This window comes from Macrobrachium rosenbergii, chromosome 19 (genome assembly GCF_040412425.1).
Source record: "Macrobrachium rosenbergii isolate ZJJX-2024 chromosome 19, ASM4041242v1, whole genome shotgun sequence".
In the NCBI taxonomy this organism is placed as follows: Eukaryota; Metazoa; Arthropoda; class Malacostraca; order Decapoda; family Palaemonidae; genus Macrobrachium; species Macrobrachium rosenbergii.
The window spans coordinates 6,566,657-6,594,229 of NC_089759.1; the positions used below are offsets into that span (position 1 = coordinate 6,566,657).

A 27,573-nucleotide genomic window follows, 5' to 3' on the forward strand; every position below is an offset into this window, starting at 1 on the left:
ATAAAAACAAACCTACATGAGGATTCGAATTGCCAATATTCTATTGCACATACTTTGGAATCACTGTGGGCGTAATGTACCCATATCTATGGTTCTAGCCACTCTTTGCCCCACCAGCAATGAGTAGATATATATAATTCCTCCCCCCCCCCGCCCGAGGGAATGAGGTGAAGTATGCATTATAAGCAGTTAAAAAATATTACGAATGAGGAATGGATCTTCCGACATGGGCCAAATTACCCAGGTGGGCCTATGACAGAGGCCTGGTTAGTGGCAGTGCTACACTGAGGCATACGGCTTCCCAGCAATAATCACATCCTTCTGTATTTCATGAGAGAGAAAAAGTGGAATGAGACAAAATAATGATAGCATGCTTCCTTCATGGTGTCCCGTGGTTGCATCTGCCTTTCGCCACTGAACTTTCCAGCCTAAGGAAAAGGCTAATGATATCTTAATGTTCTACAAAACAAGAACCAACTTGTAAAAGGGCGTCCTCTGATAAGGGGGTTGGGGATTAAATCTAAATGCCTCCTCTCCTAAGGTATCTTGGAGGGTATCAACTTGTTCCTTTAGGATTTGATGTCCCTTTCCAACTTGTTGATATGGCGTTGACTCCTGTCTGCCTTTGTGGAAATTGTGGTACAGTACTAAATTCTCAAACTCCCATCACACGGATTCATACGAAATCTTGATATGAAAATTTTTCGTTGGCTGACATCTCTTCAGCACAGGGAAGGTTTTGCATTGAGAATGATAGATTACTGTTATTCATGAGCGAATTAGATGCAAAATTAATGTTAAAGTGAATTTGGAGTAAGTAGGCGTATGCTTCAAGGGGATGCTATTTCACCTTTGTTGTTTGTCCTCATATATTTTACATTGAGATAGATTTATCTTCATTACTCTTTCCTCCGTCTAATGTCATTTCATCACTTTGTGCCTACTCTTTTCTCGATTTTTATTTTTTAGATTTTGAGTATGATATATACAAGACAGACTTACTGGACTCCAAATCTGAAAAAATCCAGAGTTGGGGACATGGTATGCACAAAGGGATGAAGTGCCATGAGATAGAGAAGGAATTAATGAGTTTGAATCTTTCAAATATTTTAGGAACAATAATACCCAGTGCATGTTTTCTTGTGGTTTAGAAAAAGAAAGAAAAATAAACAGACAAATAAAACAATGGGTAGGTTGAATAAGATTCGGAAATCAAATAGACTGACATTACATATGAAAGTAGTTTTATAAACAAGTCTAGCACAATCTGTGTTACTATATGGTTGTGGATCATGGTATGACAATGAAACGATATCGGAAATAATTATGGTCTATATGACTTTCGATATTGAGTTCACACGTAAGAAAATCTCTTCATTCTTTGGAATTCTTGTAAGAGGTGCAAAAGAAACGCGCAGGTAAAAGTAACTGCTACTTTATGACAGATCCAGGCAGTTTATATAGCGGCAGACTGGCGTCCAGCCGCGGAAGACAATGAGATTGTGTGTGACCTGAGGTCAATAATAATTAACAATGATATACAGCGAACAAGTACAGTTTACAATATAAAGACAGACAAAATTCCAATATGGATATAATCTTGATGCCTGCGAATAAAGAAAAACAAGAGACACAATCGATAATAGGTGATCAAATACATATATAGTTTAACTGATTAAAACCGCGTGACCTGGCACGTAGGCGTGACTATGTATGGCGAAGCTGAGAAGTCACCATAGAAAACTCGCTCAGCGGAGACTTAGCGAATGACACGTTCGCTGGAGACTCCGCTGAGGGTGACGTTACATTCTCATTTTAAACGTACTTTTAATATTATTAATTCTTTAAAAACAGCAGTTAAACTGTAATCGAACATACTGACAACTTTCATTTTGGTGAGGACAGAAAATGTTTTCATTCCCATATTCCGTAGTCCGACTGAAATAGTAAAAGTGATTAGATTTTTACACGGTAATGAAATAAAATAAATGTGATTGAAAATAAATATAAAGAAAACGGGAATTCTTACATCAGAAAAAAAAAAACGAATTTTAGCGGATACTAATGCTAAATTTCGACACTATATCATTTCGTTCCTACTTTAGATTTACCTGGATACAGTCCTTGCAAATATCTAGACAAGTTATAAATATAACTGTATTTGCTTGCATTGTAGAATTTCTTTGCCAAATTAAAATAAGGACTTTTTCACGTACGTAATTAATTTCAACATCTAGACCAAGAAGAAATAGGCCTAATGCGCATAAAAAATACCATTTTCAGTGGTTTATATCTATAGCAAAACGGTTATATCATTATCATGAGCGAGATCAAGCACTATCGAAAACTGCCTCAGAATTCTTATGTTACAATTTTCTGTTTTGAATAAATCCTTAATATCTATAAACTTGGAGATTCTTCACAACCTTCTATGCCAGTGACTGGACACCATTTTGTAAAATGTGCGTATCTATTAGCCTAGCGTGGCAGAATCCGTGGAAGGTTCATTGTCCAAATGCACTAAACGAGAGTCCGTTTCTTTTAGCACGCACCCCGTAGTTGCCTAAGGCCAGTGACCCCTGCCATTGCTTATTGATTTTCATCCAAGGTCATCCATCCACCAGTTACCCGGAGGTTAATTTCTTGATGGGAGGAAAGCAAAGTTTTGCTATGCTAAGCTCTTTTTGAAAAAAAGAACTTACTATAATGCGTAAGGATTTATAATGTAGATACGAGATATTATAAAGTAAATGAAGAACACCGAAAACCTACAAAAAATAATGACTACATAGAAATATGAGATCATGGAATTAACTAAAATGACAGACAGCGTAATAGCACGTTATAACAAGAATTCCCAATTTAAACATATTTTTCTATTTTCTTCTCATTATTAATTCTTTTAAAATAGAGTAACGAAAATAATTTTTCGATTAGGCTATATTTTCATAAACTGTGTAACTGGAGTTTCAAAATTCGATTTTTTTATGCTAAAATAATTATTTTTGATGTAACATAAAAATAAAAACCAAACTTATATAAAAAAGAAAATATTCAATTAAATCCAGTTTGACATAAAATGAAAGATGCAGTGTGTGTAACAAAACCATGTTCATATCTTGCGGAAGTAAGATTTTTTTTATTTCCCCCCTTAAAATTTTATGGGAATATCACTTCTTAAATTCTATTTTAACCTAGGTCATTCATTTTAAGAGATCTCCACCGAGAATAAGCAATGAATAACAAAATATCCACAATAATTCGTGTATCTAAAAAAAATAAGTACTTCATTACTGTCATAGAAAACGATTTTAGGGTAAACGAAAACAAAATTTGTAATGGTTAGATGTGCGGTTTACCTACCCCTCTTTAGCTGAATAGACGCACAACTAGTCTTCAATAGGATGAGAAAGGAGGTTCTATTTGATTATGTTTATTTGTTTTTTCTCGCATCGCTATCGTCATTTACTGCACAAATAGCTATTAGCTATTAGGAATCTTGAAAAAAAAGCTTCTTTGCTACTTTCCGACACCTATGCAATACTAGAGATCGAAGGTCACATTTTGATTTCTCTTTTTACGAATGACGCATATGATAAAGTATGTTTTATATGGGGGGAGGGGTGTCTATGTTATTTAGATAATATGTAACGGGGTCTCATAAAATATGAAGCTTCGCAACTGCAGTTCTTCAAAATGATCAAACAAACTATATATTAGGTTATGTTCGGACAGACGACAGTTCCGTAAGAGCACAAATGCATTGATTCTTATGACACCCTTTACACACTAACACACACACGCGCACACACAAACACACACGAACTTGAAACTAGAGAATAAACTACGAAGGTACTTGTTCGAAGTCCCGGTTTTCACTCACTTTCTCACGTGGATTTTGTGATATGTATGTATGTATGTATGTATGTATGTATGTATGTATGTATGTATATATATATATATATATATATATATATATATATATATATATATATATATATATATATATATATATATATATATATATATATATATATGTGTGTGTGTGTGTGTGTGTGTGTGTGTGTGTGTATGTATGTATGTATGTATGTATGTAATCCAAAACCGTCTTTAGTCTCCTGTGAATCTATTACAGCTTAAAGAAGTCATATTTATTTCCCCAAAACACAACTATTTACATTTTCCTGACCAATTTGACCCCTACTTTTGAGCAAAGAAGAGCTGAGAATTTCACCGATTTCCAGTGACATTTGCATCGAGCAACTCCAGCCAATCAGAACTCAGAATTACCGCGAACTCGTTTCTGATTGGCCGAACACTCCTCCTTGGGACTCCTTCCCTGGACCTTCCGTCATAATCAGGTGTTGAGTGTAAACAAGGACGTGAGGAAATAATCTCTATTTAACATCTGAAGGTATTTGAACCGTTTATCGATCGTTTATCCTCTCTCAAAATCAACATTTAACATTTCCGTTCCTCGTTAATCAAATTTTTTCGTAGTTCAGCCATTTTTCATTGATCAATGTCGTTTCCTTTTCGATTTATGAAGGATCTCGACCAGGCCTAAGCTGGCTGACCCAGCCCAAGGTAATGCAAGGTCGTAATTCTGTCAAGGTCATATTTAGGTGAGGGTCATGAGTTTGAGAAGAATGACCGAAATGGGTTAATGTTTTGGATATTACCTGTGTCCCAGTCTGCTAGGCTAGCCTGTAGGCCTGAGGTAGCCTAGGCCAGCCGAATTAATTGTTCCCGCCCAGGCTCGAATTAATTTTTGGTGTTAGGCTACATTATTCTTTGATGTTTATTGGTTATTTATTAAACTAATATTTCAGATTACTTTATTTCAGATTACTTTACTTCAGATTACTGTATGTCAGATTACTTTATTTTTATTACTGGCAAATAATGCAGTGTAAAGCTGTCAATCATAGCATAGGCTAACCTAGGCAAGGCAAATTTGTTCTTGGGTTTTAAGCATAATAAGGAGTAGCCCACAGGGAAGTTATAACAACTGATGTATGTCAAATTATTTTCGGTTATTTTATAATTTGCCAGTACACGATATGAAATTGCAACCTACATTTTTGGAAAGAGCTCATCATTCTCATTATTTTGAACCCCATAAATGTTATGTATAAATGATAAATGAAAAATTAATCAAATTACGACTTATAAGGTAAGACAATAACCCCCCTGCATAGCTAATACAGCAAAATTGTAACCAGCAAATGCCCCTAGGTTACGTTAGGTTGGTAGTTTTAGGTTCTTTTAGTGCCCTATCATTTCATAGCCATTTATGCACGAAAAACCCAAAATGGTTTTTCATGCAAAAATGGCTGGCTGGAGTCTTATTGGCAACTTATAAAATTTCACCATATTTGTTGTCAGTGATGAATTACACAGGACAATTGGTAGAAGGATAATTTTGACTATTTTTCATTATTGATTTTACAATATGGAGTAAGAAGAGCAGGATAATTGATTAGGCTAATAATGTTGTGTAGAAGTTAATGTATGAAGGTTTCATAAATTTTTGTAAGTCCATGGTAGAGGTTTTCAGTGACTTCCGTGATTCTTTAGACATTCCTGTTAAAGTCTTGGGCATCTAAGCTGGGGAAATTTGTGATCCATTTTGTTTTCATCGGATATAGAGGTGAAATGATATTTCTAGATATTTTCAACCACCGCCCGCTTCTAATACCAGACTACAGTATTCAGTTTCATGCTATCTTTATTGTGCTGAAACTACATTGAATATTATTACCACATTCAGTAACTATAATTTAGGAATAATAGGATATTTGACCTGTCAAAGGTGAATCATTTGGTATAACATTGTTAAGGTTTATAAGGCAGATTGGTAAAGGTTACCTATAAATCTACAAGTAAGAGTGAATTTATAAAATGGTTTTTGTGACAGTGAAGATTTTTATGTGTTTGGATGAATTTGATGATTATTCTGATGGAAATGGGTTGTTTACGCCCACCTCAAAGTCGAACAGGGTTTTGGATGAGAGAATACAAAGACTGGTGAAATAAGGGATTCCTCCTAACCTGACTTTCCATAACAGTACCTAACTTAGAGCACTGGACTTCACCTGCCCCTGGGGAGGAGGGTCTAGTCTTATCTCCCTCCTGGATCCCCCCAACCTAACCTAAGGGGTTGTAAATCATAAATTGAAATACTGTGTAGAGATGCATCCTAACCTATGCTTCCAAAACTTAACCTAACTTACCATAGGGTGCAGGATTATACTTGACCCCACCCTGCCTAACCTGAATCAGGGTGCCATAAATCACAGAGAAACAATATTTCCTTGTACACATACCTTGTCAAATTTTTCTCCCCTTTTTGTCTCCCGAAAAACCTATGCTTACCCTGGCAGAACTGATCAGCATGTGACTGCTAATGATTTTTCCCTCAGATACTTGTATCAAAAGTTCTGGGAGGTGGCAGGGCTGTTCCTCATCTTTGGTAAATTAATCTTGGTCGCATGTCTGTGGAGAAACTCATGCTTCACAGGTGGATCCACCCATGCTTGCTTCATCGGTGTATGAAGCAGTATTGGTCACCTATCTTCTGTCATCTGAAATTGCCTGTGCTATGTACCTGTACCAAGAAATGAAGGAAAATCTTGAATGGTGGTTGGATGACAGGAACCTCCCTGTGCGAGTTCTGCTGAACTCCCCTTTCTGGAAATAATTTTGTTCTCAGTCACACTGAAGGAGGGTTGAGGTGCACACCTGAATGGCTTGATAGGTGTATTAACTTGAGAAGATTCCCGCTTTCACATTAATGTTTCTGGAATATGAGCTGGGCTTCTGGCACTGCAAGCAGTTTGACATCAGTAGTTAGGGTGCTTAGTTTTGTTGATGAGTGACAATACGACCATGGTGGTGTGTGTCAACAAGCAAGGGTCTTTGGTTTCCCTCTCCCTGAGCAGGTTGGCAAGGCAGGTGTACAAATGGTTGGTTTTCCAAACTGTTGAGGTGTTAGCTGCATCCTGGACCATCAGCATGTACAGTGTTGGCAGACCAACACCATTGCCAGGAACAGGTTGTAGGGGTGGAGTTTTCCAAACTCATGTAATTGAATGGCTATTCAAGGTTTGGAGAACCCTTATGATCAACATGTTTGCCATGGAGGCAAACAGGAAGTTCTTGGTATACAGTACAACTTTCAAGTGTCAGACTCCTGGGCTGCTTTGGAAAATTTCTTCAGACATCCCAAGGACAACTGTGATATGTATGCCATTTCCTTATTCAGCCTAATTCACAGAGTGATTAACCATGTGCTGATCACTACCAGTCTCAGGATGACTGGTGGCTCCATGTTAGCCACAAGCTGAGTGGTATCCCAGTCTTCTGGGCTTCTGACAAGATGCTGCAAGAGCTGCCCCTGTGGATCAAATTGCTTTGCCAGCCACATCTGGTAACATACTAACAAGCTGTGGAGTCACTTACACTATTCAACATTTGTGGAGAGGGGCTTTTCTCACAGGGTTGCATGGGAGATGTCAGGTGCAGTCAGGAAATTCACAGCAGATGTCTACCAGGCAAAGTAAGCTATCACTTATGGTTGGTGTTATCTGATGGTTGTCTCATCTGCCTTCAGTGAGACTAGCTTTTCGGTTTCTGTGCTCTCTTAGCTTGAAGGCAAGGCCTCTCCCTCGGCTAAGGTTTCCACACTCTTGAGGAGCTTTGAGCGGCCTTGCCCATCCCCTGAACTGAAGCCTTTGGAGTTGTGTTGGACCCTTGTTCTCTGTAGACTTTACCCAGGCACAGTATGAGCCCTTGTGGGAGACTTTGGACAGAGATATCACACTCTGGATTTTCTTCTTGCTAGCCTTAGGCAAGCTGCATAGTCTCTTTTACTTGGTGCAACACTTGGAGGAATGAGGATCCTTCTTATTCTTGTTCATTCCTGAGTTTGTGGGAAAAAATATCTGTCATTCCTTGACAAGAGATTTAAGACTTTTCAATCCTCTCTGTTTGAGACTTTGTAGGTGATGATTTGTCACTTTTGCTGAACGAAAAAGTGATGCTGACAGTTGTGACAGTGGGTAGTAACCCCACCCCCTCACTCAGTTGCTGTTGATTGACTGCCTTGTTATGAAGCTCCAACTACTGAACTAGCTTTTGCCGAAAGGTGTATCCATATAAAAGATTTCAGGTTTTTATGCGTTTGAAAAATGGAGTTATCTTGAATTTGCAATGATACCAATCATGGACAGCCATTTTCAACTTGTGCTGGGAACACTGTCATATCAAAGGCTTTGGTTTGGTTGTCTAGGAAAAGGGCTAATTATTATCAGAATCTGGTACGTATATTTTCTTTATGCAAAATTTGTATTGTACTTTGTTTTTCATTGCAATGAGTTGGAAGCTTCATGGACCATATATTCTGATATGTTTGAATATAAGGAGCCAGTAGTTATGTACTGCTTGAGTTATGAGCATACGTTACAGTTTTACATTTATATAGTTGTGAGTGGCAATCAGAAGTTCAAAAACAGGTAGAATAAGTTACTTAGAATATAATATGGCATGCACTTGAAGTTTCCTCAATTTTATTTTTGTATTTGTAGGGTTTACTTTAGTATAGAATGCCTCAAGATGCTTTGGGGAGTAAATCAAGCGGGAAAAAGAGGTCTGGAGGAGTCCCGCGTGTCCGAAGTCATACAGATGCTGAGCTACAGTACTACAGAGACCAAGATCATGACATCATTCTTCCTGCTTCCTTCAGGTATTGCCATTTTTCAAACAGTTTAGATTAATTTATCTTACTGAGGTTGTAGCTGTCTTTTGTTACTAGAGAAATTTTTTTTTTTCATTCAGACTTTCTTAGGAATGATAATGATTGGTCTGACTGTGTATTCTTCAAAACTCATGGACATCATTGTGCTGTATTATGCTTTTTGTGCATGTCATTTATGCAAAGCTTTTAGCTATTTCTTTGCTGTTCAGTGTGTTATGTAATAGGTATCTGATTCTTTGCAATTCTAGATGCCATTCTAAGTAAATATGAATGCTTATTATTCCACATTGTAACAAAATTCAAATACCAGTCAAAACTATACTTCTGCTTCATCCTAAGTCATTTAATTTTTTGGGAGTATAAGCCTTGAATGTTCTTTAATTAAACAGAATGTTATCACTGCACAGTACTGTATAAAAAGTAGTTGAGTGAGATCATCTAATCTCATTCCTGGACTCACAAGGCTATTCAGAAGGACTTGGTGTAGACTTACTGGTGAAAATTTAAGCAATATAAAATTAAAGAAGCTGGGCATTGAGAACTGAAGGGAAAGTAAAAGGCAGAAAGCAGTGCAACTTATGGCTAAAGGGACTCTGTAGAGAACCTGTAGTATAAACTCCAATGCTTTGTAGAAGCCACATTGCATCTATTACCCATTAGAGGATGAAAAGAACATGAGAGCTAATGATTTCTTGATCATTATGGATAGTGCTCGTTTCTTGAAGAGTGTATAATTTAGGTATCATTTACCTTGTGGGTAGGGTCTTTCTTTTATGCATAGTTCTGATTGAAAAAGTGCAGTTATGAAGGCAAATGTGAGACAGTAGTTACAGAAAGGTAACTAACTATATCTTCAAGAAATGTTGATCAGGAATTGAAGTAATGCTGCCTATTTTTGGATAAAGTTTATTCCTCATATCTGCAAAGACTTACAAAAATGACAGTTGTAAAACCTAGTGTAGTTTAAATCAAGGGGGATACATGGGCTATTCGTTGTTGTCTCAAAACAGGAAAAGTTAACTTTTATTTCAACCTTGTTCTTTGAGCCCTTTTCATCACCTTTGTCATTGTTTCCATCTGAATTATCTAGAATGAAATATATGTTGCATGTGTCATCTTATTTTGTTTGTAGGTGTTTTTTTTTATATTAAGGTAAGGCTGTTTCAGTGATTGGGCATAAGCTAGTGGGTTAAAGAACTTAATGTTGACCTTATATGTTCTAATACCATTGTCCTGCGGCCTTATGTGCATCTGTAATTGTTCCAATTGCAAAAACTTTTGCATCCTCTCCAGTTACCCCTCATTTTGCAACATTAGTAGTCTCTCATCAAATTTTGTAAGGTTTCTCTTTCTGATTTTCTTGTCAACACCAGGTTATCTGCATGAGGCTTTTGCTTTGGCACACCATTTTTGCACAAGTTTGGGTCCTCTTTCCATTAATGTGACTAACATTGATCTTAAATTAATCTTACATATACATACTCCTTATAGTATCACCAATAGTTTCACAAGGAGTGTTTCATCTCATTCCTGTAATTATAACAATCTTTCAGTGCCCAGCAGGGTAGAACTGAGTAATTCACATGGTTAGGAAGTTCACCCTCAGAGTGTTTACACCCACAAATTACAATGACAGTGATAGTTGCATTCTTTTAATGATTTTCTTTCCAAGACTGATTAAAAAAAATGCTTTACAGTAGCTATACTCTTCTTCTGAGCTTTATTCCTTGTCGGGGTTGCTGCTTTTAATGAGCCTCCTTCAACAGCTTTTATCTTGAATGGCTCATTCCCTAATTGGTTTTAGCAGATGTTGTATGGATGGATGCCCTTCCTGACTCCAACCCTCCTTATTTTTGTGGGCCTGGGACTGGCGCTGAATTGGGCTGGCTTGTTCTCCCAGTGTCTAGATTAACACAGTATCTATAATGCAGTACAAAGCTTTATACAAATTAGCACAATTATGATGATGTCTATGGTTTTCTGTCATGCCTGTGATTTCACAGTGATATAGCTTCCAAATAATAACTGGAGTCTGAAGTTAGCTTGAATAAAGATATGTGAATATGTTTTTTATGTTTTGATGCAGTACCTAGATATGAAACTTGGTGATTCTGGGTTTTTATAAATTCTGTAATCTAATGGTTTCAATTTTCTTAATATTATTCTTTTCTCTTGAACTTACTATAATCATTTCAGTGTAGTGAAGTACATACAGTTTATAATAAATGGTATGATTCACATTATTATCTTATAGTGTAGTTACTGTATATGTATAACAGTTCAGTGGAAATTACAGTGCATGTAATTTTTCTAAATGTAGATTTGTGATTGCCTTTCAACTTCACAGTTGTAGATTTTCTAGCTGTGGAAAGATGTTCATAATATATACATGCTATTCGAATTGTTGCTCCCCTTCTTTTCATACGATACAGTAACTTTGTGAAAGGAATTTCCAAATTTTTTTGTAGAATATTGTCTGACATCACTTGCTCCAAAAAAAGTAAATCCAGAAGTGGTACATCATTTTCCTTAATTACCTTTAAATGAAATAACTTTACTTCCAGGCCAGTAAACACATTTTTGATATTGACTTCATAATGACCCTTTAAAATGTATATAAGCAGCTGTTTCTGTGTCATTAGATATTAAGTAATATACCATAACCCTTAAGCAGCAGAGAGATTTCCTTCTGTATAAGAATTGTTTTTTTGAATGTGTATAGTGTGTAATGATTTTCTTTACTCTGTGCAGTACATGCCATTTTGGAACTAGGTCAGTAAATTGTTACTAAACAGCACCTGTTGAAAATTGAATGCAACACAGATATTTTCCACACACATTTTCCAGCCAAAGTAGTAAGCATTGAAAATTTTAGTTATGCAGAACTTACGGTAGCAATACTTGTAGAAGTTTAAGCAAGTTGGTAGTAATCCTGATTCTTATGTGAAGGGAACGTAAGAGAGATGCACTTTCCTTTACCATACTGTGCACATAAAAAATTAAGAAACACATTTTCTATGTAGCACAGTAAACTTTTGCTTCTGATAATTTTTTCTATCGTTATAGTCATATTGTATCAGTAAGGGGAAATGCTTAGAGATCCTGCATGAAAATATGATTTTCATCTGCTAGAATACCATACCGGTAATATGAAAATAATTATCCAAAGAACCAGACTGTTACCCCTAGCCTAGGGTGGAGTTGATAATCCATTACCTCTGAATAAGTGGGTGATACCTTAGCTGAACCCACCACAGGACTTCACCAAGAAAAGTACAAATCACAAAACTAGATTTCATTGACATTTACAACTTTTCACTTGTCATTAAGAGTCATTAAGACACAATGGCATACCAAACCTGGTTGTGTGACAGTGTTAACTTATACTTGGGAGTAGATAGGACAAGCATCAGGAAAAGTAAATCAGGATGAGATCCCATCAGGCCATAAAAATTTTCTTTGAAAGTTATGAAATTATATTCCTTAAACATATCTTAGGATGAAACTCAAGATAATACTGTACTACGGCATCAGAAATTTTGGTATCAGGAATACTGTGAAGTCTGTGAAAGGGGAATTTTTACATGTAACAGAGAATACAGTGAGTCATAGAAGAAGTTTTGTAAACTTCAGCATATCAGCAGAGTTCTTTTAACTCAGCTACATTGCTAGACTGCTATTTTACTGGTCAAGCATTTTGTAGATCTCTTCAGCTGAATGATGAGTTTTAGTCACAGCTTAGCTTTGGCTAGAAATTGTAAGTATATACTTTTGTCTGTGGCTATCTTGGAAGGTCTTGTGTGGAATATACTTTAGGGTTTCTGTTATTTCTCGGGTTTTGTCACTTACCCCCAGACCCCAGAAGCATCTGATAAATTGACGCGTTGATCTATTTTCCTTATATCTTTGACAAATAAGACAGTTCATGAAATTTTTTCATATTTTTGAACTGATTCTTCCAAATATAAAAGCAAGCATTTAATAATGTAAATTGTGGACAAGAGCATACAGTAAATCTATGCTTACCCTGTGCTAAGCTACCTAAAAACTATAGCATAGCCTTTCTGACTGCTTTTCTTGCCCTTTGCAGGCAAATTCTATGCATCCACAATCAAGTTTATAATGTATCAACACACAAACGATCCTTAAGAACTGTTGACGCTAGTACAGTACATAGGTATTGTACTGAATTTAAAAATGATGAATGCTGTGTAAATATAATCAAATAAAATATAACAGACCAAAGTAAACACAAAAGGCTGTTGAACTGCACTTGCATAGTATGCTACTGCACTAGGCTGGACTATCCTTTTCATTTTCTATGTACTGTATATTTTGCACCATTTTTATGGTAAGAACTGAGTAAGAGAAGTTGTTGTAGGTATGAGAAGCCATGGCACCTATAACACCAACTCTGTTCAGCATTTATGGAATGAATGTTTGTGCAGACTTGTGTACTGTGTGGTATGTATATTGAGTATATGTGTGAGTTAAGTACAATAGCAAGTGTCAGATAATGATTGCACTCTCTCTCTCTCTCTCTCTCTCTCTCTCTCTCTCTCTCTCTCTCTCTCTCTCTCTCTCTCTCTCTCTCTCTCTCTCTCTTTAACTCAGGCACCATACATTCCTTGTGGTTTACTAGCAATAGATGAGGAATTGCATCTCGTACATTTTCATTTTGTAGCTATCCACCAGCTATCAGTTGAACTTTTTTTTTTCTGCTGTTTAGAAGATGAAAATTTATATGAATACAGAGTTTCGTACAAATTAAATTGCAACTATAGCTTGTAGCATTCGTTTTGCTTTTTCGGTGTGCTTAAGGTGATGTAATGTAAGGTGCACTGTTTTAAAGAGTGATAAAATTCCAGGATAGGGTCAAGATTTAGTAAGGAGCATTAGTGAGAAGAGTGGGAAGAGGGAACTACAACAGTTAGTGGTGAGATGAGGAAAGATGAAGTTTAGCAGAGAAAAAAAAAATGATTAATTGAGATGCAATTTCGAGAAAGAAGTTAAGGCTTTGTACAAAAGGTTAGGGATAAAAAAAAAAAGACATATAATAAAAACGGTAGCTAAAAGGTAAATAGTGGTGACTGTAACAAGAATAAGTTGTTCCCCAAGGAAGTATATGCTGAGGGAAAGGTTAGAAAATGCAAATGGACAAATGCACTCTTGAGTGAATGCAGTTTTGCCTTGAAGGAGTGGGTATTTTTAAGCTTAGTTGAATGTGGAACATAGCAGTTAGGTAGTGATTAATAAAGTGTTGTATGGGTTTGTGTAAATTCGAAAATGCTTGTAGAAGTGGCAGTTGCGGGTGATAGGAGGACAGTTAAGAGACTGAGGTTATGAAAGCTGCCAGGAGCAGATATATTGCCAGTGAGGTACTGTGTTAAAGTGATGAAATTGTGGTTGGTTGGTTACAGCAGTGAAGTTGAATTGTTTCTATAGCATATAGCATGTATGTGGCATAAGAAGAATTAAAAGAAAAGTAAGTAAAAGGAGAGGTAATAAGGTTAGCACAGGTGAGGGTATGGACCGGTATTTTTTGAGGTGGTATGTTCATGTGGAAATATGTAGGTACTGTAGTGAAAAGAGGGAAGAATTTTAAGTGTTAGGAGAAGGACAGAGAAGAAGACCAAAAAGTGATAGTTTGACAGTGTGAAAAGAGATTCTGCACAGACAGAATCTCAGCATTCAGGAGGTGAGAGAGTATTTGCTAGATTGAGATAAATGATGCATTATGTGTAGGAGGCTTCAGTGTGCTACTGTTGAGTTGTTTCTGCAGGTTTATGAGGTGGTTAATAGTGTAAAAGTACTTTGCACAATAATTTTCATCCATGATTCAGCCTCTTCAGCATGAATATGGTAGTGATCGTGATCTTATGATCTCTCAGGTGCCATCTCCCTTTAGGGGAAACTGCTAATAAATATATTTGAATTAAGGCTTGTTTTTCATTACCTATTTGCTGGCATTATATCGTAATTATCATACAGTACGTTATTGTTAGTGCTAAGATAGGAAAATATTACCCTTTAAATAATTAATTGCAATTGTGCTGGTTCTTATAGTTGTGTAACGATTATTTTTGCAGGGCAAGGCTTCATGACCTGTTCCTACATATAGAGAAGGAGTTTGAGGCCTTGTATACCGAAAACCTGGCTTGTAAGTATTGTTTTACTGTTGTTTACATTGCTGGTATTACTGTGTTGTAGTATTTAGTATAGTAAATTTCTCTTCAGTTATATTTGGAATGTGTTTGGCAACATCGAAAACAACGCACTGTTAGTTTATGTTATGAACTTACAAATGCCATTATTTTACATATTGTACTAAAAGTACATCTCATAGTACAATAATGTACAGATGAGTACACACAGTATTTGGATCTGTCAGATTTTATATATGAAAAATTCAGTTCAGTTTTTTCTTGGCTTTTTATTCTGTGAAATTATGCTAATACTGTATAAGCTGCTGAAATCACTTGAAAATGGAGCGTTAAAATCAAACATAATATTGGCTGTAGAATAATTATACAAGTTATGTTGAATATTTTAGGCTGGTGCTACATGATATGATTCTCTCTCTCTCTCTCTCTCTCTCTCTCTCTCTCTCTCTCTCTCTCTCTCTCTCTCTCTCTCCTTCCTACACGTTATAGAAAGAAGTAAAGGTGATGATAACAGTGATGAATGAAGATTAGGAAGCAAATAAATGAGGCCAATATATTTGCATAAGCCAAGCATATTCATATTCTGTTAAGTGATTCTCTAAATGATTCTTTATGCGGTGTGTGACTTAAGTTCATGGAAAGAAAATCCTCCTGAAGATGAAAATGGAACTCTGACTACTTGCAAAAACTTTTAAACATTTTTTTTCATATACTTTCTTGTTTATGTTGACTCAGTGATCTGGTTAAACTACTTAACAGTGATAATAATAGTTTACCTTCGTGTGACCTACTCTGTTTTGTTGTGTCTTACTGCCATTCCACCAGAATTGATATTCCTTTATGGCACTGCCTGTGATTTTTGTGCCAGCTCCTGTATGCCTTACCTCTTGAAGATGACATGTTGTTACTTTTCTGTTTTTTTCCATCATTGTTCCCACGTTCATAGTGTTCATTTTTAATGAACTTGCCTCACATATATCTTCACAGAGATTCTTCTCACCTCTTGCCTATTTGGAAGCTGCCGGGTACCTGGGGCCATTTCATCGGAGAACTTCTTTCTCACGGTTTAGTTGTTCTGTTTTTACAAATTCCATACACCTTTCCCTACAAACTCAATTTTTTGTAAGCTTGGGATTGGTTGTGTTTGATTCATTTTTAGTTTTATGACTTACAGGCTAGGAATTTTGTTGAGGATAGGAAAAAGAAAAGTGTAGTGATTCATTGTTGGTTGATGTGCAGGAAAAGATGAAGTGTGGGTAAAGAATATGCGAGACTTTGGGGTATGTGTAGGCAAAGGGAAGGGCATGACCAGAGTTAGGGTTCCAACATCAGACTGTCTGACCAGACTGGAAAGGATCCTATTTCCTTCTGTGGTAGTAACTAAATGGGTGGTTGGTACTTTGGTCAACCTATCTAACAGCTTACACATTTATAAGCAGACTCTCTTATAATGCTCTTCTTTATCAGAGGTACTTTTAAGAGTGTTTGGTCTTAAGTTTCATACACTTTATTTAGCTTAAATTTATCATTATCATTCCAGTGCAAGAGAAAGTAGAGAACCTGACGGAAAGACTCGAAAGAGAGTCCATGATTGGGGAGCGTACAATAGGTAATGATGAAAATGATGCTGCATCTACGAAGGGGGTGTTGAAGAACAAGTGTGAGTACAATTACTAAGTTTCTACTCCCTGAAGACATAGTAAAATTTATGTTAGTGACAGCATATTCATTTAAGGTTTCCCATTAGAGAGTGAGTAAATCATTAAGAAGTTAGATAGTTCTGCACTTCAAGAACTAAATACATGTACTGTACACTGAGTGATCACCTTGGCTCCAATGCCTGGACTTCTTCCTTAAATTCTGTACGATATCCTAATATAAAAGTCATAATATTTTTTAGGCTGTTTAAGGTTGATAGAATTTGTTGAGCTTATAATAAGTAAAGAAAGATCACCTGACTGATTATGGTAACTGTAGAGGTATTAGACTTATGTTGGTTGTAATAAAAGTAAATTGGCTGGTTTTAAAAATGAAGGAATTACATATATCATGAATGCCATTCTGGGTGCCTTTCTAAGACATTTACAAGTAGAATGCATTTCTAGACCTTTGAAAGTTTTTGAAAAGGTAAGCAGAAGAGGACTCTTTCCTATTACAAATGAGGAAGCTGCAAAATGTGTCCAGTGGCTAGAAAGTAAATTGTGATCTCAAAGACTTACATGGTTGGGATATAGTGAGAAGAGGTGAGGAGCAGTTAGAAAAGTTATAGAAAATGAAATATTAGGATAAAAACCAGTAGAAAGTCTGAGAAAATCATGGGAATAAGGGAAAACCTTTACTTAATAGGAATTAAGGCTGAAAGTACTCAAGACAGAAGACAGTTGAGAGAACTCATATCATGTCTAATCCTGTAAAGGGAAAATTTTGAAGTTAAATTGTAAATGATGATGATGACTTTGACGATTAAAACCAATTTTCCCATTTAAGTAACTTCTTAGAAACCATAGAAAGTAATTTTTCCATTTTATTACCATTTATTATATTTCGTGAAATGTCTGGACCACTTGGATGACACATAAAGTAAATACCATTTAACTGGAGTTTGCATCCACACTTGGGAAGTTCTTGAAGTAATAACCGCAATACATTTTTCATATTAATGAAAGCTGTTTTAGAAAGATTTTATCAATTATGTCATGTAATTTAGATTTAAGTACATATGCTAAATTTTAATAAAGCATTTAGGTTTGGAATTCACATTTCACATTCAGACTTCAAATATGTTTTAAATAGTGCTATTGATATTAAGAAGTGAATCTCGTAGAATGATGAAAGAAGTAAATCTAATAGAATGCTGAAAGATGGGTTTTAAGAATTTGCAGGAGTATTTAGCTTTGTTATACATTATTTGGATTAAGTTGAAGGTTTTTTTTATTTTAAAGAAAATAAAATTCATCCTTTATCATGATATGAACATTAATCCTTTTCTTAGATTTTATTGTTAAATTTTTGTTAGTTTAAGAACTTTTTGTATGGAAAAGCATTCAAAGAGACATGGATGAAAACCATCTACTATATTTAAGCTTGTTGTTAGATTAAGGTGGCCTTATGCCAGCACAGACTCTTGCTCATATGAGAGCCTGTGAGGAAATTTAGATCAAGAAAATTAGTAATGAAAATGTAGATAATGCTCATACAACATCATTTCCTTTTATACTGTTAAATACGTTGCTTCATTTTGTTAGAGGTGCTATTGTTTGCTTTATACTGAAAACAAATTAATTTATCATGCATTGCTGCTGCTCACGTGAAGGCAGCTCACCCGTTTTGCAGCTGGATGTTCTCCATGAGTGCGGCTTTCTACCTTGGGCTACTGATCGTATTTGTCAGGGTTGGAGTCTCAGAATTTGTTTTTATAACGTAGAGTCTGCTTGAATTAGGATCCTTGTTGTAGTGGTTTACTTTTTATTTGTATACAGGTAGCTTGTTTTGATATACAGTAGTACAATATAAGAATAATATTGCTATTGGTAGTACCCTTGAAATTACTTTGTTTTGATTGAGAAGGAAGCCATCCTTTAAGTTTATCATTCTTTATGGATCATTTGCTTTGTAAGAGGAAGATCAAATTAGGGATTAACTAGTACTGAAATAATGTTATAATAGTGTATAGAGTATCTAACAGTTGAGTAATGATTCCTGCCCCTATATAATAGAGTTTAGTTGTTTGAAGATTTGCATTATTGTACTGCTCTGTAGTATTGGGGGGGGAAGTCTGTTTTGCAACTATTGTACTTCATAAAGGAGGAGATAGGTCTGCTTTTATCCATCTTCTTGTGTAATTTTATGTTAATGACCTTCTTTTGGGCTAATGTGTAAACTGAAGGAGAATTCTGCATTGAAAGGGTTTTGAGGAAGACAGAAGTGATTTGAAAAAGTTTTTATATTTAGGTTAATAGAAAATAATCAGCATCCTAGATGTGAAGTTAGCTTAGTGAAGTTAAATGGAAAGTTCTGTACCAGATTTTGTAATCAGTCATTTCTAGTATTGACCTTATTATTGACCTTATTTCTACTGTGTTAAAGACTTTAGCCCCTTTAACATTGATGAAATCTGTCATTATATTTATGGTAAAAGTTCTAAAAAAAAAAGGTACCTGTATGGGAGTATTTTCCTGTCTTCTTAGTCCTTTGAAGAGTTTGCTGACTCAACTTGCTCTCTTTTCTCCCATCTTTTGCACCATGTTTGGTCACTTTATTGGAATGCTCTCAATTCTGGAAAGTTACTCATATTTCCAACTGAACTTTTTGGTCAGTTTGGATATCTGCAAGCTGTATTGTTGCTAATACTCTACAGGGTATATCTTTAATTACATGTACAGAAACGTCTGTCAAGATTTTTTGGGGAGAATAATGTCCTTTGTTCATAAGGTTAAATTGTTTGTTTGTGTGGCATTATTGTCATTCAAGCTCTGGTCCATTGTTTAATGGCAATATTGAAAGCTGTTTTGTTGTTTCTTATTTAAGTCTGTACTTTTATTTTGAAAATATTGTGGTTGGATACATCAGCAGTGTATTCCTCAATATTTTCTTAAACAGTTGCAGTACTGTACATAGCAATACCTTTGTAATATCATGTTAATATTTAGGACACAGAAATTTATTTATAAAATGCTTTAGTGTATCAGGGATATCAGTAAAGTATGCAGTGTTGTAGATGTGATCACACAGTATAGAAAGCCTTTATTCTTCTTATGAATATTGCTCACTATGCAACAGCTGGCCGGGAAATGGAGTTATTTATACAGTGGACAATATGCATTAGTAAAATACCTAATAGATTTTTATTTATGTCACAGGTTTTGTTTTCAAATTTTGTGTTTTAAATGTATCCTGGTATCTGGTATTTTCAAATTGGTAAGGTATGAATTTGAAAATACCAGGATGCATTTAAAATACAGTATTTGAAAAACAGCTAGTGGTATAAATGCAGATCTGTTATTTTACTAATGCATATTATTCACTACATAAATAACTCCATATTGCAATACACTCCCTGAACACCTGAATTAGCCCTGGTCACTGACCAGCCCGAACTACATCCCCATAGCTTTTACCCACTAAGTGGGTAATAAACTGTCAGCGTTACCAACGCTTACAGGAAAATCTTGTCAAATGAGTTACCTGAAGTACCGTTGGCAACACTGCTGCAAGTCCCGGCCGAGTGAGGCCGAGATATCCAATTACTTTTTGTTCGCCATGCTGTGTGGGTGTGTCCCACATCAGGCGAACTTTTGGTCATTTAGCCCGACCCCCATTCAAGATTTTGGACATCAGATCACGATTTGGAGTGTTTTCAACGCTTTTTCTCCTGGATGGATACTTTATTGATGGGATTTGGAACTTCTCTCCCAATTTTGACTTTGGGATCGGTACTTTGGATTCGATTGGATAAGTCAAACAAGAAGACGTTGCCGCCTGCTAGCGCCGATACTTCAACTTCGTTTACATCTTCGACGACAGAGCCTTCTACTGTTGGAGATGCTGACGCTCATCGTCCCTACACGTCCTGCAAGCGTAGGATGAGTACCCTCAAACACAATCGACATTCTGTTTGTGTTTTTATGTAGGAAGACACAGTGTAGTATCAGTCAGATAGGCGGCGAGGCTTGGTCGGTAGATCAGATGGAAGAATTATTCAAAAAGTTAAGAGGACAAGTTACTAGCTGAGTATGTCTAGTCTATTTTTCTAGCTTTATGACTAAATTAACGGAAACTAGAGATAAGGATAGTAGTAATAGTGTTGTAGATACTAATCGTTCTTTTTCAGCCCCCCTGCCTGTTCCAGAACCAGCCCTAACGGGTGCCGGGGGTCATGGAGAACCGCAAACCTCAAAGGAAGGATCTACCGGCCCCTCCGGCGCGGAGCAGGCAGTGTTGGTAGCAGATTTCCCCCTTCCCTCTAAAAGCGTAAGTTCTAAGGTGGATTTAGAATTAGGAATCACTCAGAAGGGTAGGAATTCTAATTAGGAAGTATTCAGGAAAGTAGTTGAGCGTGGTCTTCTTTGGGTTTAGGTCTCTCATTCAGATCAATCGTCGGTTTTATTTCCTGCTTCGTGCTCTGTGCAGCAAAGGTTTCCAGATCCGTGGAGGTTCGTTCAGATTTGGTTTCTGATGTATCTGGTTCTGAATTTTTGTTTTTCCTTGAATACTCCTCCTTCGAAGGTTCCTTTTCCTTTGGGGGTTTTAGAATTTCGTTTGTCTTGCGATGGTGGTAATTCTGGCGATCGAGTTTTTCCAATATTCATGATCATGTCTTAAAGAATTTTCTGATTTGATAATGTCTATCAAGATTGTCAGGGGCGGGGGGAACAGAACCAGTTTATTTTCTTTGAAATCTATAGCCTCTTCGGCCGTTACGGAAATTTTCCTGTTTTCCCCCTTTTTCTTCTAAGCCTTCTTCCATTGCCCTTCTCAATATTCTTTTCGGTCCGCTCTTTGGGGTGCTCTAGGGGTCTTTGTTGCGCATCCTGTTTTCTTGGTTTTTAACTCGGCAGAGCAAGGCTTTCTTGCTTCAACCCTGTATTTTAGAGCTCAGCGGCCCCCCCCCCTCTCTGTTCGGGGTTAAGGGAAGGGGTACTTTTTACGGATCCGTCGTCTTATCACCTTTTGCAAATCCGGTGGTTTCTCAGGCATCCGGTCTAGTTGCTTCTCAGTTGTTTGCGGAGGCGTCAGCAACTCCTTATTTCATTCTTTATGGGTTCCTAACTGTAATGTATCCTCCGCGATTCTTGCAGATGCTACGGCAGTCTGCGATTCGCCTGCGCCAGCGTTCAGTGTATCAGCACCAATAGTTTCCTAATTGTAATGCATCCTCTGCGATTCTTGTGGATGCTACGGCGTCGGCGATTCGCCTGCGCCAGCGTTCAGTGTATCAGCACCGATAGTTTCGCAGCCTTTCCATTCTCCAGGATAGTTGGTAACTACCTTCTTCTGTTACCTTCGGTTCGGTACCTCTTAACTTCCCCTTCAATACTCCTTTGAGTTTCGGTCCGGTTGGGACCTTTCTCCATCTGTCCAACGTCGGCGTTGGGCGCTCCGGTAGTTACTCCGAATGTGGTTTCTTCCTTCTTCCCTCCTTCGGCTTCTTCTTTCTCAACTTTCCGGCAGGTTTCTCTGTCCCTCCGTCTAGGCATCCATGTTGGTTCCGGGTCTTCAGTTCCGGATTCCCACTCTCTTGCGGTTTTGATACATCCGGATTTGAGTGGTTCGGGTGTTGCGGCCTCTTCTCTCTCAGGAGTGGGCATGGTCTGCCCAGGTGTTGCGTCATCCCTGTTGGGTGGTGCGGGGTTTGCTCAACCTAGACTTTGGTGCCTCCAGTATGTTCGCAATTGATACGTCAGTTGTCCTTCTCACGCACCCAGGTGTAGCAGTTCCGGGTTTTCGAGTTTGGCGTTTGCTAGGGATCGGCCTGCCTCTTTCCTGTTCTGGCTCGGTCGGACCAGTCCGACAATCCTCCGGCTCAGTCGAACCAGTCGGACAAGGATTGTTCATTTGAAGTAGAGGATCCGGTACCGGATATCAGTTCTCCTTCAGCCAATGAGAATGAGTATAAGCGGATGGTAGACTTCATTCTCACGTATCCTCAATCCAAGGTTCCGGAGGAGCGTACACTACCGAAGCAACAATGTTCGAGTCGCTATATGCGACAGAACCGGTAGTTGCTCAAACAAGATGATTTCTCCCTTCCGCCTCACTATCCGGACATTCGGAGAGGGTTCAGTTGTGGGCGCCTTTTGCGCTCTGCAACAGTCTTTTAGGGAGGAGGATATCTCCTCCATGGTCTATTTCATGTAGCCGTCGTCAGCAGTAGCGTCACAGCAAGCTATGTTTAGTGTGGCTGCTCCGGGTTCAAGGGATGTGGCCAGTAAAACGAACTTGTTGCTTCTAACTCATGTCTCCAGTTTCGGCAAATATGCATCGTTGAAAGTACAAAATGTAGAAATAGAGGGTTCCTGTTTAACAAGGAACAGCCGGTACCCACTTGAAGAAGCCTTTTAGGGAGAATGTCCCCCTCTCTCTCTCTCTCTCTCTCTCTCTCTCTCTCTCTCTCTCTCTCTCTCTCTCTCTCTCTCTCTCTCTCTCTCTAATTCCAGGGTCTTGTGTCTCCATGCTTTCTCTTCAGGTATGTATCAGGAATCGCTGGGACTTCCACATCGAGAATACAGGTATAATCTGGAACGATTCTCGCTTGTCAGATCGTCTGTGATAGTCAGAATAAGCGCATCTGACATCCGGAAGGTCTATAGTCTCCCCTCTTCCCGACGTTCATCTGTACTCAGATGCCTCACATCAAGGTTGGGGAGCAACCTTGGGGGAACCCAGGCTTCGGGCCTCTGGAGGGATCGGGATCGAGAGGAGTCATAACCTTCAGGAGCCTCAGGGCTATAAAGGAAGCCCTCAGGTGTTTCTCAGTCCTAGTGCGCAACACAATAGTGGGTCTGCTTTGCGACATCGTAACTGCCGTGTCGTATCTGAGAACTCAGGGGGAACAAGATCATTAGAACTTAGAGGTGTATACTTTCCGCCATTCGGTCTCATTCATCAGGTAATCAGGAATTGCGGTAGTGTCAAGACGTCTGTGACTCTAGCTCCTTGCTGGCTCTAACACCCTCGGTTCCGGAATTCCTAATGCTCCTTACGGAAGTTCCGATATTCCTTCTCATGTGGAAGATCTTTTAGACAACCGCATTTTCACCATTATCATCCAAACTCTTGTGTGATGAACCTAGTTGCGGGCGACTGCCGAGCGAACAGCCGACAGTCCAGACACTCTAAAGTTATGTCTAGACAGTGTTTCCTTCAGCTTCAGAAGTCAACCCGTAGCTTTACCAGGTCAACTTGACACGGGGAAGTCTGTGTCGTAAGGAAGGTCATTCCATCTTATGCCTGCCATAACTGAAATAGCTGGTTTTCTTTTATTCCTTCGGAAAGTCAAGATACTTCTGTTTTTGGCTATTGCTGGCTACCGCTCAGCACTTTGCAGCACATTTTCTATTTTCCTGAAATTTCTAGCAGTAAGATCTTCTTTGACTTGTTACGTTCCCTCAGGCTCCCTCGTGAGATTTGTCGGAAGTTCTAATGTTAAGATAATTGGTTAGGTGTTTTATTTCTTTCTTTCGGCTTTAGCTGCAGATAAAACAATGGACGAGCTTCGGGAAGTTTTCTTAGGCCAGTTTCCTAGGTGGGAAATGATAAGTATTTCTCTTCTTCTGGAAGTTGTGGCCGAGGCTTAAACTCTGCTTCGTTCTTTTAAGGTTCTTTATCTGCAAGTGTTTGGTTCCGGCATCAGCGGGGATATCTTTGTGTCCGATGCGAATAATTATCAAAGGTTGATAAACTCCGTCCGCTTCCGTGTACACTTCTTGTCTCTCCGCAGAATCCTTCCCGTCTGCGGTCGAAGGAAGCGATTAGTTACTTTCGGAGAAATGATTCCTGGTTCCTGGTTCATAAGCGCTCACTACACGAACACAGTTGCGGGCACACTTCACGATTCTCGTGTGGTGCGAGGTTTATACCTTACCGCACACTATTCGGAGTATGTCCACTTCATCTTCTTTTCTAAGGAATGGTTCAGAGTCTTCTATTCTGGAGGTAGTTGCTTGCGGGTCTGTCTTTGTTTTCTTCCTTCACTTAAGAGACGTTCAGTTCGCCCCACTGCATATAGTGGCGAATTCTTCTGTCTAGGGTGCGTTTAGTTAGCTGAGGTGGTATTCTCTTCGTGTGAAGACTCTGAAGGTTATTCACTTAGTCCACATTTAACGGCGAAGTCTATTATCTAGGGTGCGCTCATTTAGCTAAGGTAGTATTCACTTAGTGCGGTGATTATTAGGTTAACCAGAAGAAAAAAAAAAAAATCCTTTTTAGGCTTTAGAATCTTAAGCAACAGTGATAGTATAATCACATGAACTTAAGTTCAGAGTATCTTAAGTATCCTAGTCTTTGATGGTTTCCCTACGAGAGTCCAAAGAGGTGCTCTCATAGGCTAGCCTAGGTTGTTTCGTCGGCGCTGGGATACTTCTGCTCTCGTCGGCCTTTGCCGCAACCTGCAGGGCGGAGGGTCATCGGCTCGGCACACTGCCTCATTCCCTCCTTAATGGGTAGGCTCTGAATAGTCACTTGGGAGATGCATCGTTCTCCTTTTTACATGAAAGTTATTCTCTTAGTCCGTGTGTAGCCGCTAACCCTTCTATCGTGGGTGCGTTCATTTAGCTAAGGGGGTACTCTCTTAGTGCGGAGGTTCTTAGCGGCGGCCACTTGGAAGTCGGTGTCGTTTTTCACGACTTCTACCTAAAGACGTTCAGTTTCTTCGAAGAAGAATTTCTCGCTTGTTCCCTTTGCGACGACCAACTCGATCTTATAATTACGTAGTAATGTTAAGGGTGGGGGGAACTATAGGTAATGAATGTATTCAGGAAATTTGGAATTTTGGATTCTCTGTTAGTCAGGGTTCATAGTGAGAATATTAAGTTTGACTTTAGTACTGTGAAGATAGGCAGATCCAGTGGACAGGTTTGGTTTCTTCAACCTCTTCTGCGCAGACATCGGCGGCAACGGACGGTGAAGAACTCGAAGATCCTGCACACTCAACTTCTCCTCCATACATGAGAGGCTGCAATAGCCACAAGGGAGGTTCTTCGTACCCCTCCATACATGAGAGTGCTTTGATTAGCCACATGGGAGGTTCATCGTACCCCTCCATACATGAGAGTGCTTTGATTAGTCACATGGGAGGTTCATCGTACCCCTCCATACATGAGAGTGCTTTGATTAGCCACATGGGAGGTTCATCGTTCTCCACTAATCATGGGAGGCTGTGATTAGCCACATGGTAGGTTGGTTTTTATTTTTTTGCTACTCTCTATCCATGAGGAGGTTTGAATACCACATGAGAGGTAGCTCGACTCAGACCCTCTATAAATGAGAGTGCTTTGATTAGCCACATGGGAGGTTCATTGTTCTCCACTAATCATGGGAGGCTGTGATTAGCCACATGGTAGGTTGGTTTTTATTTTGCTACTCTCTATCCATGAGGAGGGTTGAATACCACATGAGAGGTAGCTCGACTCAGACCCTCCATAAGTGAGAGTGCTTTGATTAGCCACATGTGAGGTTCATCGTTCTCCACTAATCATGGGAGGCTGTGATTAGCCACATGGTAGGTTGGTTTTTATTTTGATACTCTCTATCCATGAGGAGGTTTGAATACCACATGAGAGGTAGCTTGACTCAGACAGTACCTAGACATGAGACTGACGTCGGGGGTACTCTCTCTACAGACATTCTCACCTGCCGAGTGGGATAACCAGGTGAGGATACATTCATTTATACAGAGTAGGCAAATAATGAGTTACCTGCTTTCCCTGATGGCAGGTCGGGCTGAATTAGATTGATCCCACTTCCACTAAATTTTGTTAATCGGGCTAATTCAGGTGTTCAGGGAGTGTATTGCAATATGAAGTTTTCATAATAAAACTAATATTGTAATACTTACCTGAACACCTGAATGATTCCCACCCTCCTCCCCACTTCAATTTGAATAGTGCATAACGCAATTGGGGATCTCGGCCTCACTCGGCCGGGACTTGCAGCAGTGTTGCCAACAGTACTTCAGGTAACTCATTTGACAAGATTTTCCTGCAAGCGTTGGTAACGCTGACAGTTTATTACCCACTTAGTGGGTAAAAGCTATGGGGATGTAGTTCGGGCTGGTCAGTGACCAGGGCTAATTCAGGTGTTCAGGTAAGTATTACAATATTAGTTTTATTATGAAAACTTCATTTTTCAGCCAACTGCTGCATGTTGAGCAATATGCATTAGTACAATAAAGGATTTCTATATTGTGTTTTATGAAAACTTTATGAGTTGAATCTAGGCTGTAGATAAACATTGTATCATGATTTATTTTGACTTTTCAAGATCACAGCATAACTAGGTTTGTTTCTCTTTATATTCACTCATCTTTAATAGCTGCTGAGATAACTAGGATAAAGCAGTTTATTTGTGCACAAAGACATTTGATTAGTTCAAAACATAATTTTTGTTATTTGAAATTTTAATGCAAAGACGTATCCTTTTGACATCATAGTTGTTAGCTACATGAGCACCACTTGATCTCTTTTGGCAGTGAGTGGACCAAGTTCACAGAAGGTAAAAGCAGCAAACAAACTTCGCGTCCAGACATCCAAGATTGTCTCAAGCTTTAAAAATGATAGTGTGTCTTGTCGTATGGTGAGAGAGTATGTGGGCCACCGTGATGGTGTTTGGGATGTCGCAGTTTCAAGAGGAGGCACTCCTGTCATTGCAACAGCTTCTGCTGGTAAGTTTATCACTTGTATATTTATTTGAACAAGGTGAAATTTATAAATATGCTATAGTCATACATTTTTTAGTTATATATTCTGATACTTCTTATATGTCCACTTTTTCTGAGGTATTTGGTCTTATGCTTGGCAGTTTTCATTTTATGTATCACTCCTCTTGTAGGTAGATCATTCTTTTGCAGATCTTTGTACTTCCTTCACAACCCTTCTTCAATAGGCTATCATTAATGTTACAAACTAAAGGAGATTCATACCTTGGCTTCCCAGT

The 27,573-nt window shown here is 38.3% G+C and overlaps 1 protein-coding gene across 3 annotated transcripts in view; it reads left to right on the forward strand.

Moving 5' to 3' along the window:
- Positions 1-4,283: 4,283 nt before the first annotated feature.
- Positions 4,284-27,573, forward strand: part of Wdr37 (WD repeat domain 37) — a 40,864-nt gene continuing 17,574 nt past the window's right edge. Inside the window, exons 1-5 of one of the 3 annotated variants that reach the window (XM_067120963.1) lie at positions 4,284-4,414; positions 8,589-8,746; positions 14,848-14,918; positions 16,463-16,582; positions 27,110-27,301. In XM_067120963.1, coding sequence (XP_066977064.1) covers positions 8,607-8,746; positions 14,848-14,918; positions 16,463-16,582; positions 27,110-27,301 — 523 coding nt within the window. In that variant the 5' untranslated portion in view covers positions 4,284-4,414; positions 8,589-8,606. Of the gene's footprint in view, positions 4,415-4,444; positions 4,588-8,588; positions 8,747-14,847; positions 14,919-16,462; positions 16,583-27,109; positions 27,302-27,573 lie in introns of those variants that run through there. The other 2 variants (XM_067120964.1, XM_067120965.1) reach the window with 2 other exon arrangements.